This window comes from Rhinoderma darwinii, chromosome 8 (assembly GCF_050947455.1).
Source record: "Rhinoderma darwinii isolate aRhiDar2 chromosome 8, aRhiDar2.hap1, whole genome shotgun sequence".
Classification (NCBI taxonomy): Eukaryota; Metazoa; Chordata; class Amphibia; order Anura; family Rhinodermatidae; genus Rhinoderma; species Rhinoderma darwinii.
The window spans coordinates 4,936,269-4,954,788 of record NC_134694.1 but is presented as its reverse complement, the minus strand read 5'-3'; the positions used below and the strand labels follow the sequence as shown (position 1 = coordinate 4,954,788).

The window sequence follows — 18,520 nt, the reverse complement described above, 5'->3', positions numbered from 1 at the left end:
TACTATAATACTGCCCTTATATACAAGAATATAACTACTATAATACTGCCCATATATACAAGAATATAACTACTATAATACTGCCCCTATATACAAGAATATAACTACTATAATACTGCTCCTATATACAAGAATATAACTACTATAATACTGCCCCTATATACAAGAATATAACTACTATAATACTGCTCCTATATACAAGAATATAACTACTATAATACTGGCCCCTATATACAAGAATATAACTACTATAATACTGCCCCCCTATATACATGAATATAACTACTATAATACTGCCCCCTATATACAAGAATATAACTACTATAATACTGCTCCTATATACAAGAATATAACTACTATAATACTGCTCCTATATACAAGAATATAACTACTATAATACTGCCCCCTATATACAAGAATATAACTACTATAATACTGCTCCTATATACAAGAATATAACTACTATAATACTGCTCCTATATACAAGAATATAACTACTATAATACTACCCCCTATATACAGGAATATAACTACTATAATACTGCCGCTATATACAAGAATATAACTACTATAATACTGCCTCTATATACAAGAATATAACTACTATAATACTGCCCCTATATACAAGAATATAACAACTATAATACTGCCCCTATATACAAGAATAGAACTACTATAATACTGCCCCTATATACAAGAATATAACTACTATAATACTGCCCCTTGTGTAGAAGAATATAACTACTATAACACTGCCCCTATATACAAGAATATAACTACTATAATACTGCCCTTATATACAAGAATATAACTACTATAATACTGCCTCCTATATACAAGAATATAACTACTATAATACTGCCCCCCTATATACAAGAATATAACTACTATAATACTGCCCCCTATATACAAGAATATAACTACTATAATACTGCTCCTATATGCAAGAATATAACTACTATAATACTGCTCCTATATACAAGAATATAACTACTATAATACTGCCCCTATATACAAGAATATAACTACTATAATACTGCCTCCTATATACAAGAATATAACTACTATAATACTGCCCCTTGTGTAGAAGAATATAACTACTATAACACTGCCCCTATATACAAGAATATAACTACTATAATACTGCCCTTATATACAAGAATATAACTACTATAATACTGCCTCCTATATACAAGAATATAACTACTATAATACTGCCCCCCTATATACAAGAATATAACTACTATAATACTGCCCCCTATATACAAGAATATAACTACTATAATACTGCTCCTATATGCAAGAATATAACTACTATAATACTGCCCCTATATACAAGAATAGAACTACTATAATACTGCCCCTATATACAAGAATATAACTACTATAATACTGCCCCTTGTGTAGAAGAATATAACTACTATAACACTGCCCCTATATACAAGAATATAACTACTATAATACTGCCCTTATATACAAGAATATAACTACTATAATACTGCCTCCTATATACAAGAATATAACTACTATAATACTGCCCCCCTATATACAAGAATATAACTACTATAATACTGCCCCTTGTGTAGAAGAATATAACTACTATAACACTGCCCCCATATACAAGAATATAACTACTATAATACTGCCCCCTATATACAAGAATATAACTACTATAATACTGCTCCTATATACAAGAATATAACTACTATAATACTGCCCTTATATACAAGAATATAACTACTATAATACTGCCCCCTATATACAAGAATATAACTACTATAATACTGCTCCTATATACAAGAATATAACTACTATAATACTGCCCCCCTATATACAAGAATATAACTACTATAATACTGCCTCCTATATACAAGAATATAACTACTATAATACTGCTCCTATATACAAGAATATAACTACTATAATACTGCCCCTATATACAAGAATATAACTACTATAATACTGCCTCCTATATACAAGAATATAACTACTATAACACTGCCCCTATATACAAGAATATAACTACTATAATACTGCCTCCTATATACAAGAATATAACTACTATAATACTGCCCCTATATACAAGAATCTAACTACTATAACACTGCCCCTATATACAAGAATATAACTACTATAATACTGCCCCTTGTGTAGAAGAATATGGATGGGAACAGGTTGGAGACATTTCTTATTTGACAGGACATGATCTTTAAAAGCAACCAAATACCATAAATCCTCAGTGTCCCTGTGGCTGCGTGAACTGCTGGGAGGTTGGAGTCAGTAATAATATATACAGCAGTGACGTGATTCAGGAGATGCACATATGGCGGCTCTAAGGTTTGGGAATATTACTGGGCTGGACCTGGGGCATGACGAGGAGTAATCTGAGCCCCTGACAGACTCTCACATTCCCTCCGGGATTCTGTATCTTTTATTTCAGGAGAAGACACTTCCTATGCATTGCTCTATATCCTGCTGCTACAATAAAGCTGACTAATGTGTGTACCTATATAATCATTTATAAATCATAGGAGCTCCAGTAATTTTCATTTTCCTGCAGGATCCAAATTTGCAAACGATGATAATAATAATTAATATTAATAGAAAATGAAGAAAAGCCGTGACCTATTGGCACCAGCACCTGTATGTAAAGGTATGGAAGCACCGACTAATATCCCTCCCATGCACAAAGGTCAAACATGAGGCACCCAATGCCTCGTGCCTCATTACCGTCACCAGTACCCAGTACAATAATAATCATCTGAACACCATAAACCAGAGTCAGCGCAATCTTATCCATTCCTGAAATAGTCAGCGGTGGATGACGTCTGAATACAAAACTGCACTCAGGGGACACGGGACAGGACCCCCCTGTGTTTTATGTAATTGGGGGTGGAAGGGGGGGGGTTTAATGGCATAAATGGCTGGTTTATTAAAGAAGCAGGAGGCGGCGGGGGGGGGGGGGAGAGAAGGGACATTTAATACAGGCAATTAAATGGGGCACTCCCTGGTGCCTGCCCTTCCCATACTGTCACAGCAGCTGGTAGGGAGCGCACAGCAATAAACCATTATTTCCTCATATTTGTCCGGAATCGTTACATTGTTTCCAGGAACATAAATCGCAATATTTTTTCAGAAATTCTGCTTGCGTCTCTCTGTGTTCGCAGTTTGTGGTTGTTCTCCAATCATTGGTTGCTAGAAGACGATCGCTCGCTCTCTCTTTCCTCCTCCCTTCTCTCTCTCCTCCTCTCCTCCCTGCCTCCATGGCCTTTGTAGCTACAGAGCAATGTGTCTCCATATGACCAGGCGACCGACATTCCATCTCTGTCCTTGTCTGTCACCGGCAAGACCAGGACGTCTCCAAGAAGAAGACCCTGTGTCTGATCAACGCCTCCTTCCTCCTCCTCTCTCAAGAAAGAAGCTGCACAAGACTGACACCCTAATAAGATCACACAGGTCATTCTTCCTCAATAGGAAACATTGACTGCGTGTATTTACCCCCCCCTCTCTTCCGTAGAGACCCCTCCTCACTCCCTAAGGTGAGACAAGGACAACCTCAGACCACTAACCTCTTCAATTCCAGATCTACTTGGCCGAGTCAATGAAAGAAAGAAGCACAATGGATTTCTATAACGGAATGAAGATGCTGAGGAACCCCTGATGTTTCCTGCTATTAGAGGTGACAACCTTTACCTTAAAGGTACATTGGCTATTTAAAGATCACCGTTGCAGGATTCAGGATGCAATCGTCTGTCCCTTTAAATTTCTGTTTTCTCCTACAAGATTGCTTTTTTTCCCTTTTGCATTTAGCACCATTGGTTGATTGATGATATGGTTCCTGTCGAGGCTATCAGACTAGGGTTACCGCTGGCACCTGCTCCTCAAGCCTTTTGTGCCCCACTTGGATAGTCTAGGTACCTCTCGGAAGACACGTGAAGACGTCCAATGCTTGTAGGATTGATTGACTCTCCACCAGGACATGGGTCATTGGTTGACGGGATAGTAATCTGTGACTTCCCTGGGGTGGGGGGCAACTAAAGCTCAGTAGCCCTCTGACCACCTCAGATCTTCTACCCTGTAGACAGGATTTCGTGACCACAGCGAGAGGATGAAGGACCATATATAATGATGATGCTTGATATTCAGGTAAGATGCAATGTATGCACGTGCTGTCATATAGGAATTTTTGCAATCTGCACCTCCAGCTTTATTGCAGAAATTATAATGTTGGCTGAGGGGAAAACAGAGTAGTGGCCCTCTCGGACGGGAAGTTTCCCCTACTTTGGAAATGGGAATCTTTCTTACGTCCTCTTCTGATATGAGAGTGTGTATAGGATTTATAGCTAGAAACGAGGAACATAGTGCACGGTTTATATTCTATTTCTATAAATAGTGCCTGGTGCCTAATGTCTTTGCTTCCTTCTTAAAGGGGAACTCCATCAAAATGTTTCCCATCTGGACTGATGAGGAGACCATGAGCATCTCCATGGTCTTACGGAGATCCGTGGTTGTCACTCACATACAACACAAGTACTACTGGTATTGCTACTTCCACTGCCAGGGAGAAGAAAATGGTGGACAGGAAGCGGCACTGGTGTGGAGTTCCTCTTTAAATCCGGGCACTCTGTTTTTTTTTTTTAAAGGGGTTCTCCACATTTTTTAATATTTCATTGCATAGTGCACAGACTATCAGTGAAGGTAATGTGCCCAAAATTGGCGCTACAAAAGCATTACCTAGTGCTTAGGTCTCTATTCTAAAAACGTGTTGGGGTCTCCGCTCCCAGACCCCCCGCAGTGTTGTTTGCTGTTGGCGCATGACCAATTTTTGGGATATTGTGGCTGATAACGAGCGCTCTTGTCTGTATAAACAATAGTTTTCAACGGATATAAATGTCTTTCATTGGCGGTAAAATCGCGCTTAAGAATTCTTCATGGTCCTCAACCACTCACTAGTTACCAGTCATGAGGCGCCATCTGGGCAGTGAGTCACCTCTATGTTTTATTATATGCACATATGGGCCTGGTAAGAACCTTATATTTTACATAAAGATATATAAAGCTAAGTGCACGTGTGTAGATTATATGGATATAAATGATGAGTTCTGATGTCATCACTTGACTACATCTTCATTATGGGTAGATTGGACGTCTCCTTCGAATTCTTCATCAATGTGATGTCATTCCAGCCATGGCCATGTCCATCTATATGGGGAAACAATGCACCTGTGCTCCGTAATATATATTATAAACATCTTGTATATTATATGGATAAGTATACAGAATTGATAAGGCGTGATATATGGAACAATGGACTTTAAATATAATGGTCAAGGATATTATAGGTGACCTTAGAATTCCTTGGCTTGTAAGAAAGCTATCAGTACCGGGCCTTGATCAAATAATCTTTGGTGTCTTATAATATCCATATAATGTACATCAGGAAGGGATATACAGTTTCACAGATGAAATAGGAGAGCCATTTGGATGGATGTATATATGGGGTATAGGCTGTGATTAGCCGTCAGCCCTTGCTGTATATACGTTGTTACGTGGAGACTTCGCTTGTCTGGAGCCACTAGCCTGGATGAAATGCCCGCCGGTGAGCACCGGTGCCAAGTTGTAGTTTTATTGGCAGAATGTAAATGAACTGTCTGCATGGTTCTAATCTTATCTCGGCTCACGCCAGGCCTAGACATGCAGAACTGGCTCAGCTCGTGAATAAATTATGGCCAGCTGGTCAGTATGGCTGGATTGCCTGTGGACGGTGGAATACTGAAGTAAGGATTACTCAAACCTGAGCGAAGGCTATAACCAGATCATTAGTCAGTGGCAGGGCCAATGATGTCATCAAACAGGCTTCCCTGCTTATAATGACATAATCTACCGGAGTCCCTGCTTATTAATACATCATCACACTGCTTCCCTGCTAATTATGTGAAAGAACTACTTCTCTGCCTCGTTTGACACCATCACCCTGCTTATAATGATGTCATCACTGTCACGATCTATGGGTATGTGGACCCACTGGGCCGTACCGCCGTAGCGGGATAGCAGCTGGCCATACAGTGTACCAAGTCAATGTCTATATAGTCCAAGCACAAGAGTACCTGTAGCAGTTCAGACAGTAGTAACGGCTAGGCTCAGATGGGACCTTGGCTGTGGACACCAGGCGTGGTGTAACACAGCAGGCGTGACCGATGGTACAACCTGACTCCAACTTTCTAAGGCATAGGAACAACGGTAGCACGGGATACAGGTAGCAAGCACGGGAATACTGGAAACAGGATAACACTAAGGGACCATTTGCAAGACTAACACGGGTAAACACAACAACGCTCAGGCAATGAGTGAAAGGGCAGAGCCCTTTTTATAGTCCATGGTGATCATGGGTTAATTGATGATTATTTTCATGTGCGTGTGCTGGCCCTTTAAGGCCGGGCACGAGCGTGTGCACGCCCCCTACGGGACACAGCGGAGCGGAAGTGAGTGTTGGCGTCTCCTGGGGAGGAGATGCGGGACAGCGTTCAAAGATCCATGACTGCGGGGTGAGCAATCCCGACGGTCCGCGGCCGTGAATGCTACATGTCACACTGCTTCCCTGATTATAATGATGTCATCACGCAGCTTCCCTGCTTATGATGTAATCACACAGCTTCCTGCTTATAATGATGTCATCACACTGCTTCCTTCCTTATAATGAAGTCATCACACTGCTTCCCTCCTTATAATGATGTCATCACACAGCTTCCCTCCTTATAATGAAGTCATCACACTGCTTCCCTCCTTATAATGATGTCATCACGCAGCTTCCCTGCTTAGAATGATGTCATCACACTGCTTCCCTGATTATAATGATGTCATCACACAGCTTCCTGCTTATAATGATGTAATCACACTGCTTCCCTCCTTATAATGAAGTCATCACACTGCTTCCCTCCTTATAATGATGTCATCACACAGCTTCCCTCCTTATAATGATGTCATCACACTGCTTCCCTCCTTATAATGATGTCATCACACAGCTTCCCTCCTTATAATGAAGTCATCACACTGCTTCCCTCCTTATAATGATGTCATCACACAGCTTCCCTCCTTATAATGAAGTCATCACACTGCTTCCCTCCTTATAATGATGTCATCACACAGCTTCCTGCTTATAATGATGTAATCACACTGCTTCCCTCCTTATAATGAAGTCATCACACAGCTTCCCTCCTTATAATAAAGTCATCACACTTCTTCCCTCCTTATAATGATGTCATCACACAGCTTCCCTGCTTATAATGATGTAATCACACAGCTTCCTGCTTATAATGATGTCATCACACAGCTTCCTGCTTATAATGATGTCATCACACAGCTTCCTGCTTATAATGATGTCATCACGCAGCTTCCCTGCTTATAATGATGTCATCACGCATCTTCCCTGCTTATAATGATGTCATCACGCAGCTTCCCTGCTTATAATGATGTCCTCACACTGCTTCCCTGCTTATAATGATGTTATCACACAGCTTCCCTCCTTAGTATGAAGTCATCACACTGCTTCCCTCCTTAGTATGAAGTCATCACACTGCTTCCCTCCTTATAATGATGTCATCACACAGCTTTCCTGCTTATAATGATGTCATCACACTGCTTCCCTCCTTATAATGATGTCATCACACAGCTTCCCTCCTTAGTATGAAGTCATCACACTGCTTCCCTCCTTATAATGATGTCATCACACTGCTTCCCTCCTTATAATGATGTCATCACACTGCTTCCCTGCTTGCAATGTATGTGCTTTCCTGATTACAATGATATCACTGAACTACATAACCCATTCGCTTGAATGGGCCGGTTTTGCAATTCTCTACATAGTGCTGGATATAACATGATGCTCTGCCAGAGAAAGCCAAAGGGGCCTTATGGCTGAAGACCTTAGACCTGACACTGAGGGTTTGCTACAATGTATCCACTCTGTGAGGTACATAGACTGGACTGTTAGCACGAAGGGTATGTTCACACTCCCTATTTACGGACGTAATTCAAGCGTCTTTCGGAATTACGGCCGAAAAAACGGCTCCAAACCGTCGGCAAACATCTGCCCATTGAATTCAATGGGTCTCACGGTGTTCTGTGAAGACAGGCTTTTTTTTACGCGCCGCTGTCAAAAGACGGCGCGTAAAAAGACGCCCGCCTCAAAGAAGTGCATGTCACTTCTCGGGACGTAATTGGTGCCGTTTTTCATTGAAAAACAGCTCTAATTACGTCCGCAATGGACGCCGCGAAAAACGCGAGTACTTGCAAAAACGTCTGAAATTTAGGAGCTGTTTTCGCCTGAAAACAGCTCCGTAATTTCAGACGTATTTTACATTTGCGTGTGAATATACCCAAACACATTGTAGCAATTAATTAGCACAGGAGAGATTTGTACTGCTGATGTATTTCATTTTTGCCCACCCAGTGGTAGGTTTTTTTGCTTCTTGGTGAAGAGTGATCCTACCTCCTGTTAGGCAGAAAAAAGCCTTAGGCCTTATTCACACCACAGTGATAATAATGGCCATTAAAAACTGATGAACTGTCGGTTTTTCATGGCCGTTTTGCATCAGTGTCTCCAAATTTTCATCCATTTCCAGTCCGTCTGTCCGTTTTAATCGCCATTAAAAAAACTGATGAATTTCATTGGTCAGGCTTTTTTTGTCCCAACCCCCTGAGAACACCCAAAGGAAGGTCATTGTCATGATTGTTTCACAGCCCCCCTGTAGATGATGGCACACAGCCCCCCTCTTCTGGGACTGTCTCTGTAAATTCAGGACCGTCCCGAAAAATTCACTACAGTTGATAACAATGCCCCCTGTACTAGCGCCACACTACCCTTGCAGTGAGCGCAACAATACCCGACATATAATTCCGCCTGAATGCCCTACACACTCACCCATGCAGCGCCGTCTACTTCACGTGTGGTCTCTAGTCTAACGGGTTCTGCGAAGGTGGCGCAATAACGTCATCTAATCGCCTTCGCAGAACCCATGAGACTAGAGACCACACCTGAAGAGGACGGCGCTGCATCGGTGAGTGTGTGTCATCGCGCCGCTGATAGCCAGCAAGGGAACCAATAGTTCCCTTGCCTCTTGAATCCCCATGTCACTGATCCGTTGTTACATGTATTCACAGCCGTTAAAAACTGATCCATTGACTTCTATGGGGGCCGTCGGGCCGTGAAAATGGCCAAAAATAGGACATGTCCTATTTTTTGACGGCCAATATTCACGAGAAAAAAAAACCGGTCGTGTGAATACACCCATAGAATATAATTGTTCTGAAAACGGCCGTTTTTCACTGTCTTGTGACTGTAGCCTTAATACGCTTAAGACGTTACCCCGTACACACTTCACCTTCAAGGATGAAAACCACATATTGGGGGAGATTTATCAAAATAGGTGCAAAGGAAAAGTACAATTGTTGCCCAATCATATTAAGCATTTTATTTCTCAGAGGCACTTTGCCTCCGAGAAAAAAGCGGCAAACTAAATGGTTGCCATGAGCAACTACTCCACTTTTCCTTTGCACCAGTTTTGATAAATCTCACCCTTTTGTGTTTTCTTTTTTCCAAGTGCAATGCCTCACATTCCCACAAGGGGGCAGCAGAGTCTATGGTACAATTATACTGTGAATGTCTCTTGTAGCAGATGTCAATTAGGAATGAATATTCTTCCTCCTATTAATTAAGGATGAGATCAGCTTTTCTAGATACTGGAGATGGTGTCTGCCTGCGAGATCTTGGGTTGACGTTCTGCTAGTAACAAGCATAAGATGGCACCTGCCAGTGTGATAATTGCTGCATGACTCAGGGACATTATGAAAAGCATATGCGAGGAATTCCTCAAAAGTACAAAAGGAGAAATAAACTTTAATGGAACAGGCATTGTGGTGTACAGGAGATCACACACATCACATATGTAAGATTGCCAGCGTTTTATACACGAGTTATGAATCCGCTTCGCTGTGAGCTTATTACGGTCTGTGCATTTTTTAGTGGTTTTATCTGGGGCTCTCCAGGGGGAGTGGAACTACAGCTCCCAGCATGGACGTACTGCTCTAGACACATCATAAAATATTGCTGAATTTTATTATAAGATAATCTCTAGGTACAGTTTGCTGCTGAGTTAGTGTATGACCACACGTGGTGGAATTGCTCTGGAAATCCGTAGCGGACACGTTTCTCCATTGCTTTCCACAGCTTTTTAGTGAGGTTCGTTTACACGTTGCAGACAATTCCGCTGCATAGCATAGGCTGCGGTGCGGAATTTGGTGTCCGCAGCATACACTGACTGTTGCGGACGTGTAGCGAACTTGTTGCGGACCCATTGCAGAATTTCTCCATTGACTTCAATGGAGAGTCAAAATTCCGCAATGAAGTCCGCAGATGTAATGTAGATGTTATGTGTGCTGCGGAGCGTATTGGTTTTAAGAACATGACATTTCTTCATTCTGGCTGGACCTATGTATTTCTAGGTCTACAGCCAGACTGAGACCCCATGCACACTAACGTAAAAACGCCCGTAATCACGGGCCGTTATTACGGCACGGGCAGGCCCATAGAAGTCAATGGGGCTCCCGTAATTACGGGTGACTACGTGTGTGCACCCGTAATTACGGGAGCGTTTCTAGGCGATGTCAGTAAATAGTCACTGTCCATGGTGCTGAAAGAGTTAAACGATCACAACCTGTAAAAAAAATAGAAGTTCATACTTACCGAGAACTCCCTGCTTCTTCCTCCAGTCTGGCCTCCCGGGATGACGTTTCAGTCCAAGTGACGGCTGCAGCCAATCACAGGCTGCAGCGGTCACATGGACTGGCGCGTCATCCAGGGAGGTCGGGCTGGATGGCGAAAGAGGGACGCGTCACCAAGACAACGGGCGGTAAGTATGAAATTCTTTTACTTTCACTAGGGAAAGTGCTGTCCCTTCTCTCTATCCTGCACTGATCGAGAGAAGGGAAGCACTTTCACCTCAATACGCAGCAGCTAGTCCGCATCAATTTACTGCCCATTTTAGGCAAAGCCGCAGCAGAATCTGCAACGCAAATTATGTGCGGCATTGATGCGGACAGTGGCGGAAGAAATACGCCACGTCTGGTCATGCCCTTATAGTATCTAAGCCTATTATGTGTGATACTGTCTGCTGAGCTGTGTATCTAATCCTATCACGTGTGATACTGTCTGCTGATCCTCTAAATAATGCTATCATGTGTGATACTGCCTGCTGAGCTGTGTATCTAATTCTATCATGTGTGATACTGTCTGCTGAGCTGTGTATCTAATTCTATCATGTGTGATACTGTCTGCTGAGCTGTGTATCTAATTCTATCATGTGTGATACTGTCTGCTGAGCTGCTGTATCTAATCCTATCATGTGTGATACTGTCTGCTGAGCCTCTGTATCTAAGCCTATTATGTGTGATACTGTCTGCTGAGCCTCTGTATCTAAGCCTTACCTGTGTGATACTGTCTGCTGAGCCTCTGTAAATAATCCTATCATATGTGGTACTGTGTGCTGAGCCGTGTATCTAATCCGGTCATGTGTGATACTGTCTGCTGAACCACTGTATCTAATCCTATACTGTGTGATACTGTCTGCTGAGCTGCTGTATCTAATTCTATCATGTGTGATACTGTGTGCTGAGCCGTGTATCTAATCCGGTCATGTGTGATACTGTCTGCTGAGCTGTGCATCTAATCCTATCATGTGTGATACGGTCTGTTGAGCTGTGTATCTAATACTTTCGTGTGTGATACTATCTCCTGTGCTGATGTATCTAATCCTATCATATGTGATACTGTCTGCTGAGCCTTTGTATCTAATTTATCATGTGTGATACTGTCTGCTGAGCCTTTGTATCTAATTTATCATGTGTGATACTGTCTGCTGAGCTGGTGTATCTAAGCCGATCACGTGATACTGTGTGCTGAGCTGTGTATCTAATCCTATCATGTGTGATACTGTCTGCTGAGCCTTTGTATCTAATTTATCATGTGTGATACTGTCTTCTGAGCCTCTGTATCTAATCTATCATGTGTGATACTGTCTGCTGAGCTGGTGTATCTAAGCCGATCACGTGATACTGTGTGCTGAGCTCTGTACCTAATGCTTTCGTGTGTGATATTGTCTGCTGAGCTGATGTATCTGAGCATATCATATATGCTGCTGTTTAACATTTTATGCTTATTTGTCCACAGGGTGGCACTGTAGTTTCATGAATGTTCTCCAGTATATTTGATTAAAAAATAAAGTAATTACATAACAATAATAAATATTAAATAAAAATGTGTTGTATATTACAGCGTATATTTATTATAATAATAATAATGAATAATAAATATATAAATGTTAGTGCATTTTCACAAATAAAAAAAAAATACACAGTAAGTATTAATCCTTGAGTTTCCCTCTTCTGAATAATTTATTCTAATTCTGGGAAAGCCGGGTGACCACCGTCATAGCTGTCATTACATGACCTAGCATTACTCAGCTCTCATCCTCTACCCACATAGAAAGGTTTATTATTCAGATCGGGACTCTAGGAGTAATGGCGGCCATATTGGCTGTCCCCCTGTTTTCCCAAAACCAACTAGCTTAGAAATGACTAACTAGAATCTTAAAAGGGGCACGAGGACGGCCGTGGTAAAAGTTAAGAGCATTCCAGCAATCGGTGGTGGTCCTAGTGGCCCGATCCCCACCCATCACTTTCTACAGCCAGAGCGGTGACCCTGTCTGGGCAGGGTGGCACTAGGGTACTCTGGGGTGTTGTTTTGACCACTGCTTATTTTTTTACTATATTTAGATAGTGATTATTATAAGTTAGGTTTTATCTATACTTTTATTGTCAGGACCAGTGGAATGTCTTCTACATTTAGAATACCCCTTGAACACGTTGACAGATGAGGGCGCCATCATTGATTATGTCTTTTTCATGTGTCAGCGAAGCTTCATCTGTGTCTTGTGCATTTCTCATAAATCCTTTTTTAAGAAGCCAAAATTTGCTGATTACCCTTCTACTTGGTGACTAATTTGTCCGCAGAAGTTGTGAAAGTTTCCATTGTTGGCCTCGTCAAGGAGTTTTCGCTGCTAAATATATAACCCTGATAAAATAACAAGTGTTTGCAGCGCGCCCACTCATTCCTGCGGCGTTCTGCTACACCAGTAGAATAATCCAGTTACTTTATCCGGACTGAAGCTTTTTAGGGGGATCCTGAGTCAGGACGCCCGCTGTGTGTTTTTCAGCACCACTTTCATGCAGTATGCAGAGCCATGCTGAGACTTGTAGTTCAACCAGAGCTAAATAATGCCTTGCTTTAATCTATCATCTAAATTAGCACCTATGTAATTGCACCTACCAAAGTGCCAGGTAGGGGGTTGTAATGTAGTATGCTGTATATATGCAAAGAGCCATGCCCAGCTATCAGTTATAAGCACCAAGAATACCTTGTTGCGGGGGGCACATGCAGTTGTGATTGCATTCGCTAGTCATCCAAAGTGCCAGTCAGGGGCTGTAATGTGATATGATGTATCTGCAAATAGTGCAACCCTTCTGTCACTGAGCCCTATTGATCAGTCAGGAGAGCCAAATAAGCTCCCATGTTCTGGATATGTTTAGTTGCCATTGCATTGACTAAAGCCGAACACACACTAGAGATTTAAAGAGAATCTGTCAGCAGTTTTGAGGCCTCAAAATTGCTGACAGCGCTATATAGAGGAGGGGAGGGCAGTGTAACGATACTTGTTGTGTCGGTTATGCAAGTGGCATGACCGAGAAAGTGATGTTTTAGTTCCCCCCAGTTCCACTGAAGCGGGCCCTTGACGTTGAAGTGCTCCCGGCAGGGCCAGCTCCAGGTTTTTGTGGGCTCTTGGGCAACACAGACTTAGTGGGCACATTTGCGGGGGAAATCACAGCGGCAGTAAAACAGCAGTTTGTGCCTTGATATAGAAGTTAAGCCCCCGGTTTGGGCCCCATATATACAGGCCCTCTGCAGATAATGCCACAGTGCCCTCTGTAGATAATGCCACAGTGCCCTCTGTAGATAATGCCACAGTGCCCTCTCCCCTCTCTAGATAATGCCACAGAGCGCCCTCTGTAGATAATGCCACACACACCCCCTTGTAGATAATGCCACATTGCCCTCTGTAGTTAGTGCCACACAGCCCACTGTAGAAAGTTACATACAGACCCTTGTAGATAGTGCCACAGTGCCCTCTGTAGATAGTGCCACATACTGCCACCTGTAGAGTGCCACACACTGCCCCCTGTAGAGTGCCACACACTGCCCCTTGTAGATAGTGCAACACACACTCCCTTGTAGATAGCGCTAAACTCCCTTCCCTGTAGATAGCGCTACACTCCCCTTCCCTGTAGATAGCGCTACACTCCCCTTCCCTGTAGATAGCGCTACACTCCCCTTCCCTGTAGATAACGCTACACTCCCCTTCCCTGTAGATAACGCTACACTCCCCTTCCCTGTAGATAACGCTACACTCCCCTTCCCTGTAGATAACGCTACACTCCCCTTCCCTGTAGATAGCGCTACACTCCCCTTCCCTGTAGATAGCGCTACACTCCCCTTCCCTGTACATAGCGCTACACTCCCCTTCCCTGTACATAGCGCTACACTCCCCTTCCCTGTACATAGCGCTACACTCCCCTTCCCTGTACATAGCGCCAATGGGACTCTCTCTAAGGGTATGTGCACACACACTAATTACGTCCGTAATTGACGGACGTATTTCGGCCGCAAGTCCCGGACCGAACACAGTGCAGGGAGCCGGGCTCCTAGCATCATACTTATGTACGATGCTAGGAGTCCCTGCCTCGCTGCAGGACAACTGCTAGGAGCCCGGCTCCCTGTAGTGTGTTCGGTCCGGTACTTGCGGCCGAAATACGTCCGTCAATTACGGACGTAATTAGTGTGTGTGCACATACCCTAAGAGTGGAATCCCCAGCCAGAGCACTGCCTACGCTCTAGTTGGGGATTCCTCTCCTGGAGCCCCTGACGTCCATATATGGATAGTGACGCCAGGGGCACCTCCAGGAGCAGAATAACTAACCAGAGCATTGGCACGCTCTGGCTGGGGATTCTGCTTCAGGCGGAGCCCCTGATGTCACTGTCCATGTATGGATAGTGACATCATGGACTTCACCAGGACCGGATATCCCGGCCAGAGCGTCGGCAACGCTCTGGCCGGGGATTCCGCTCCTGGAGGAGCCATGATGGCAGTGTAGCACCCGGCGCCCAAGGTCCCCCCCAGGGGTAGTGGGCCCGGCACTTTCCCAGTTTCGCCAGGTGCGGATGCCGGTCCTGGCTCTGTGCTCTCCTCAGAGAACGCTGTCAGCCCCTCCCCTCTGCTTTGAGTGACGGCTCTAGTGTCTTAAAAGGGAAAAAAATGGGGGGGGGGGGTCAGTTCGAAATAGCTGTTGGCTGAACGTATGTTCATCCAAAGGTGTATGGCCACTTTAAGGGTGCAGTCACACGTGGTGTATTTGCCTTGTATTTTCGCAGCGTAAAGCTACAATTTATGCCTATTGGAATAATGTTCCACTGCCGAGTATTTCTCCCTCTACACATACATTGTAACGTTATCCGCAGCGTATATTTACGCGGTGGAAATACAAAGCAAGTACGCCACGTGTGACTGCACCCAGAGGCTTGTCTGCCGCGGAGGGGGCCCTATGTATATACCATACACCATGCTCTACATGTGGCAAAGCCATACAGCTCTAATTGGCTCCTCAGGGGGCGATTTACGTGGCCTAATTTAAAGAAGGTTTTGTGGTGCTCAGATTAACACTTTCCTTCCATTGTCTATGGGTATTCATGCTCCTAGGGTCCACTTACAAATAAGTGTTTCAGCGACCCTGCGGTCTCCAACGCTTGGTATTATTATGCTGACTCTATCATCGCAAGCCTGTGATAATGAGGACACAGATACGACACATAATAGGGATATTAGATTGCCAGCTCTTTGGGTCAGTGGCATGTGACCAAACGCTACAGTAATAATATTAATAATGCAGAACATGACGGCTCTAGATAGCGGACACTAAAACGGGATGTAAAGGAGTTAATTTTGAACTCTGCTCGTTTCAAGGCTATAGATTACCAGACGCTGCAGAATCCTGCTCCCTCCATAGAAACTAGGTCAGATGTCAACATTATTACTGGACCGCTGCCGTATCCATCAGCTGGGTGTCCGAAAGAGGGGCTCATTAGTGCAGAAGGGGGGAATTCTGACACTATAGTTGGAAGCTGCTGTTTTGCGGGATATAATAGGACATTTCTTAAAGGGGAATTCCACTGTTACTTGGTGTAAGATGTCAGACAATTACATTGGTTTCCCAATGCCAACACGGAGCGACTTCAGGTGTGCGGTTACTTTCGGTGGCACTGGGTCAGGTATGTGAAGTCAATGACACTTCAGGTGAGGACGGAAGGTTGGGCGCTCTCAGGTGTAGGAAATTCTGACGTGCGGTGATGAGGTTTAGGCGGTGCTCGGCTCGCACTCATTGTGCAGTAAGGAACCATTCCCGGAAACGGTCAACCAGTGCTCATGGGGTTGACATGCCCGTTTCTTTTATTTATTTAAAAAAAAAAAGTTATTCAACTTTCAAAAGTCTTCTGACATGTCATAGTGACATGTTACAAGTTTTGATCTGTGGGGGTCCAAGAACTGAGACCCCCATCAATTGCTAAAACGAAGTGGCAGAAGTGCTCCGGTGAGTGCTGAGCCGCTTTGTCCGATTTAGCTTTTCTCGGGAAGCCGGTGTACGGAGCCATCAACTTTCTAATGAGTCCGTACACCGCTACATCGGCTTCCCGAGAACAGCCAATCAGAAACCAAGCAACTCAGCGCTCACCCGAGCGCTTCTGCCGCCACCGATCAAAACTTCTAACATGTCAAAAGTTGTCTGAAAGTTTAGTTACCCTTTAAAGGGGTTGTACAGGATTAGAAAAACATGGCTGTTTTCTTCCTACAGGTCATGTTCGATATTGCAGCGCAGCTCTATAAAAATGAATGGGGTTTAACTGTAATACCACCTATGGACATACGAGGCGCTGTTGTTTTTTTAAGTAAGCAGCCATGTTTACCTAATCCTGGACAGCCGCTTTTAGAATCTCTGGATCCAAATCTTTTAGGGATTGGTTATTACTCCACTAGCGGCCACATAAATTACAGTATGTCGGCCGAATCTGCCGGTTTCGGCCGACCATCTAATGTGTATGGTGGCGTCCAGTCCTGAGAACACGTGTATGGGGGTGTCGGGAGGAATAGCTGCCGGCCGAACGAGCGATATATCTATCTAAAATGTTTGGGGGGGGGGGGGGAGTTGTCGTTTTACAAAAATCAGTGATGTAGCGGCTCCCATTTAGAGTGCACTTGCCTCATGACCGATGCAATTTAATCTTTGCAAAAGAGGCATTCCCCTTTAAGCAATTGAGGGGTGGGAGAAAGAACTGGGCTAAAATATCTGCTACAATATAAAAATATATGAGGTCAGAAATACACAAAGTTGCAACTGACACAATGTATCCCTGCCCTGCGATAAGAGATTCCTTCACTCCCTGTGGATGTCAACAATAGACAATTCCATCACCGTCAGTTTATCTTTTGTAGAAAAAAATAAATAAAGTCCCTTCCCTCCATCTGCAAAAAAGAATGAAAAACAGTAGAATTCACGTTACGCCTCGGCCCATGTTATATGTTCAGGAACTCCCCCCGTCTAATCCCTCAGGATGGGACCTTCCTGTTATTGTCAGGCAGGAAGTATAGCGAATAGGTCAGAGCCAAGTGTGTGAGAGGGGGGAGGGATGTGCAGCTCATCCCTTTCTGTAGACAATACATGAGAGTAGTTTATGTGGAGATAGATTTCTGTTCTGGAAAGAAATGAGCCCGGACTCTGCCAAAAATAATCAAAGCTCAGACATTTACATCGTTTATATATGGAAAAAAAGGATTCCGCCATAATTAAACATGGCCATGATGGCCCTACCAAAAGCTTCCTATTATGCCACCCTGTGCGGGAATTCAGTACAAAGTATTAATAGGAGGATGTGAGGGACCAAGTGCTTCCCAGCTAAATTTAGATAAGGAATAATACATGCAATCTAAAAGAGATCTACAGGATACACCGATCATGTAAACCAACAGAAGTTCATTATAAAATAATGTGTGATACTGTCTGCTGAGCTGTGTATCTAAGCCTATCATGTGTGATACTGTCTGCTGAGCTGTGTATCTAATCCTATCATGTGTGATACTGTCTGCTGAGCTGTGTATCTAATCCTATCATGTGTGATACTGTCTGCTGAGCTGTGTATCTAATCCTATCATGTGTGATACTGTCTGCTGAGCTGTGTATCTAAGCCTATCACGTGTGATACTGTCTGCTGAGCTGTGTATCTAATCCTATCATGTGTGATACTGTCTGCTGAGCTGTGTATCTAAGCCTATCATGTGTGATACTGTCTGCTGAGCTGTGTATC

The 18,520-nt window shown here is 43.5% G+C and overlaps 1 protein-coding gene across 8 annotated transcripts in view; it reads left to right on the top strand.

Moving 5' to 3' along the window:
- RALGDS (ral guanine nucleotide dissociation stimulator) overlaps nucleotides 1–18,520 on the top strand; it is a 147,357-nt gene that overhangs the window by 29,128 nt on the left and 99,709 nt on the right. For 4 of the 8 annotated variants that reach the window (XM_075834723.1, XM_075834720.1, XM_075834719.1 and 1 more), the window contains 2 exons: nucleotides 2,561–2,653; nucleotides 3,584–4,146. The exons of 2 other annotated variants lie outside the window; for them this stretch is intronic. In XM_075834723.1, the coding sequence (XP_075690838.1) occupies nucleotides 4,126–4,146 (21 nt within the window). In that variant the 5' untranslated portion in view covers nucleotides 2,561–2,653; nucleotides 3,584–4,125. Of the gene's footprint in view, nucleotides 1–2,560; nucleotides 2,654–3,241; nucleotides 4,147–18,520 lie in introns of those variants that run through there. 2 more of the 8 variants (XM_075834721.1, XM_075834724.1) reach the window with 2 other exon arrangements.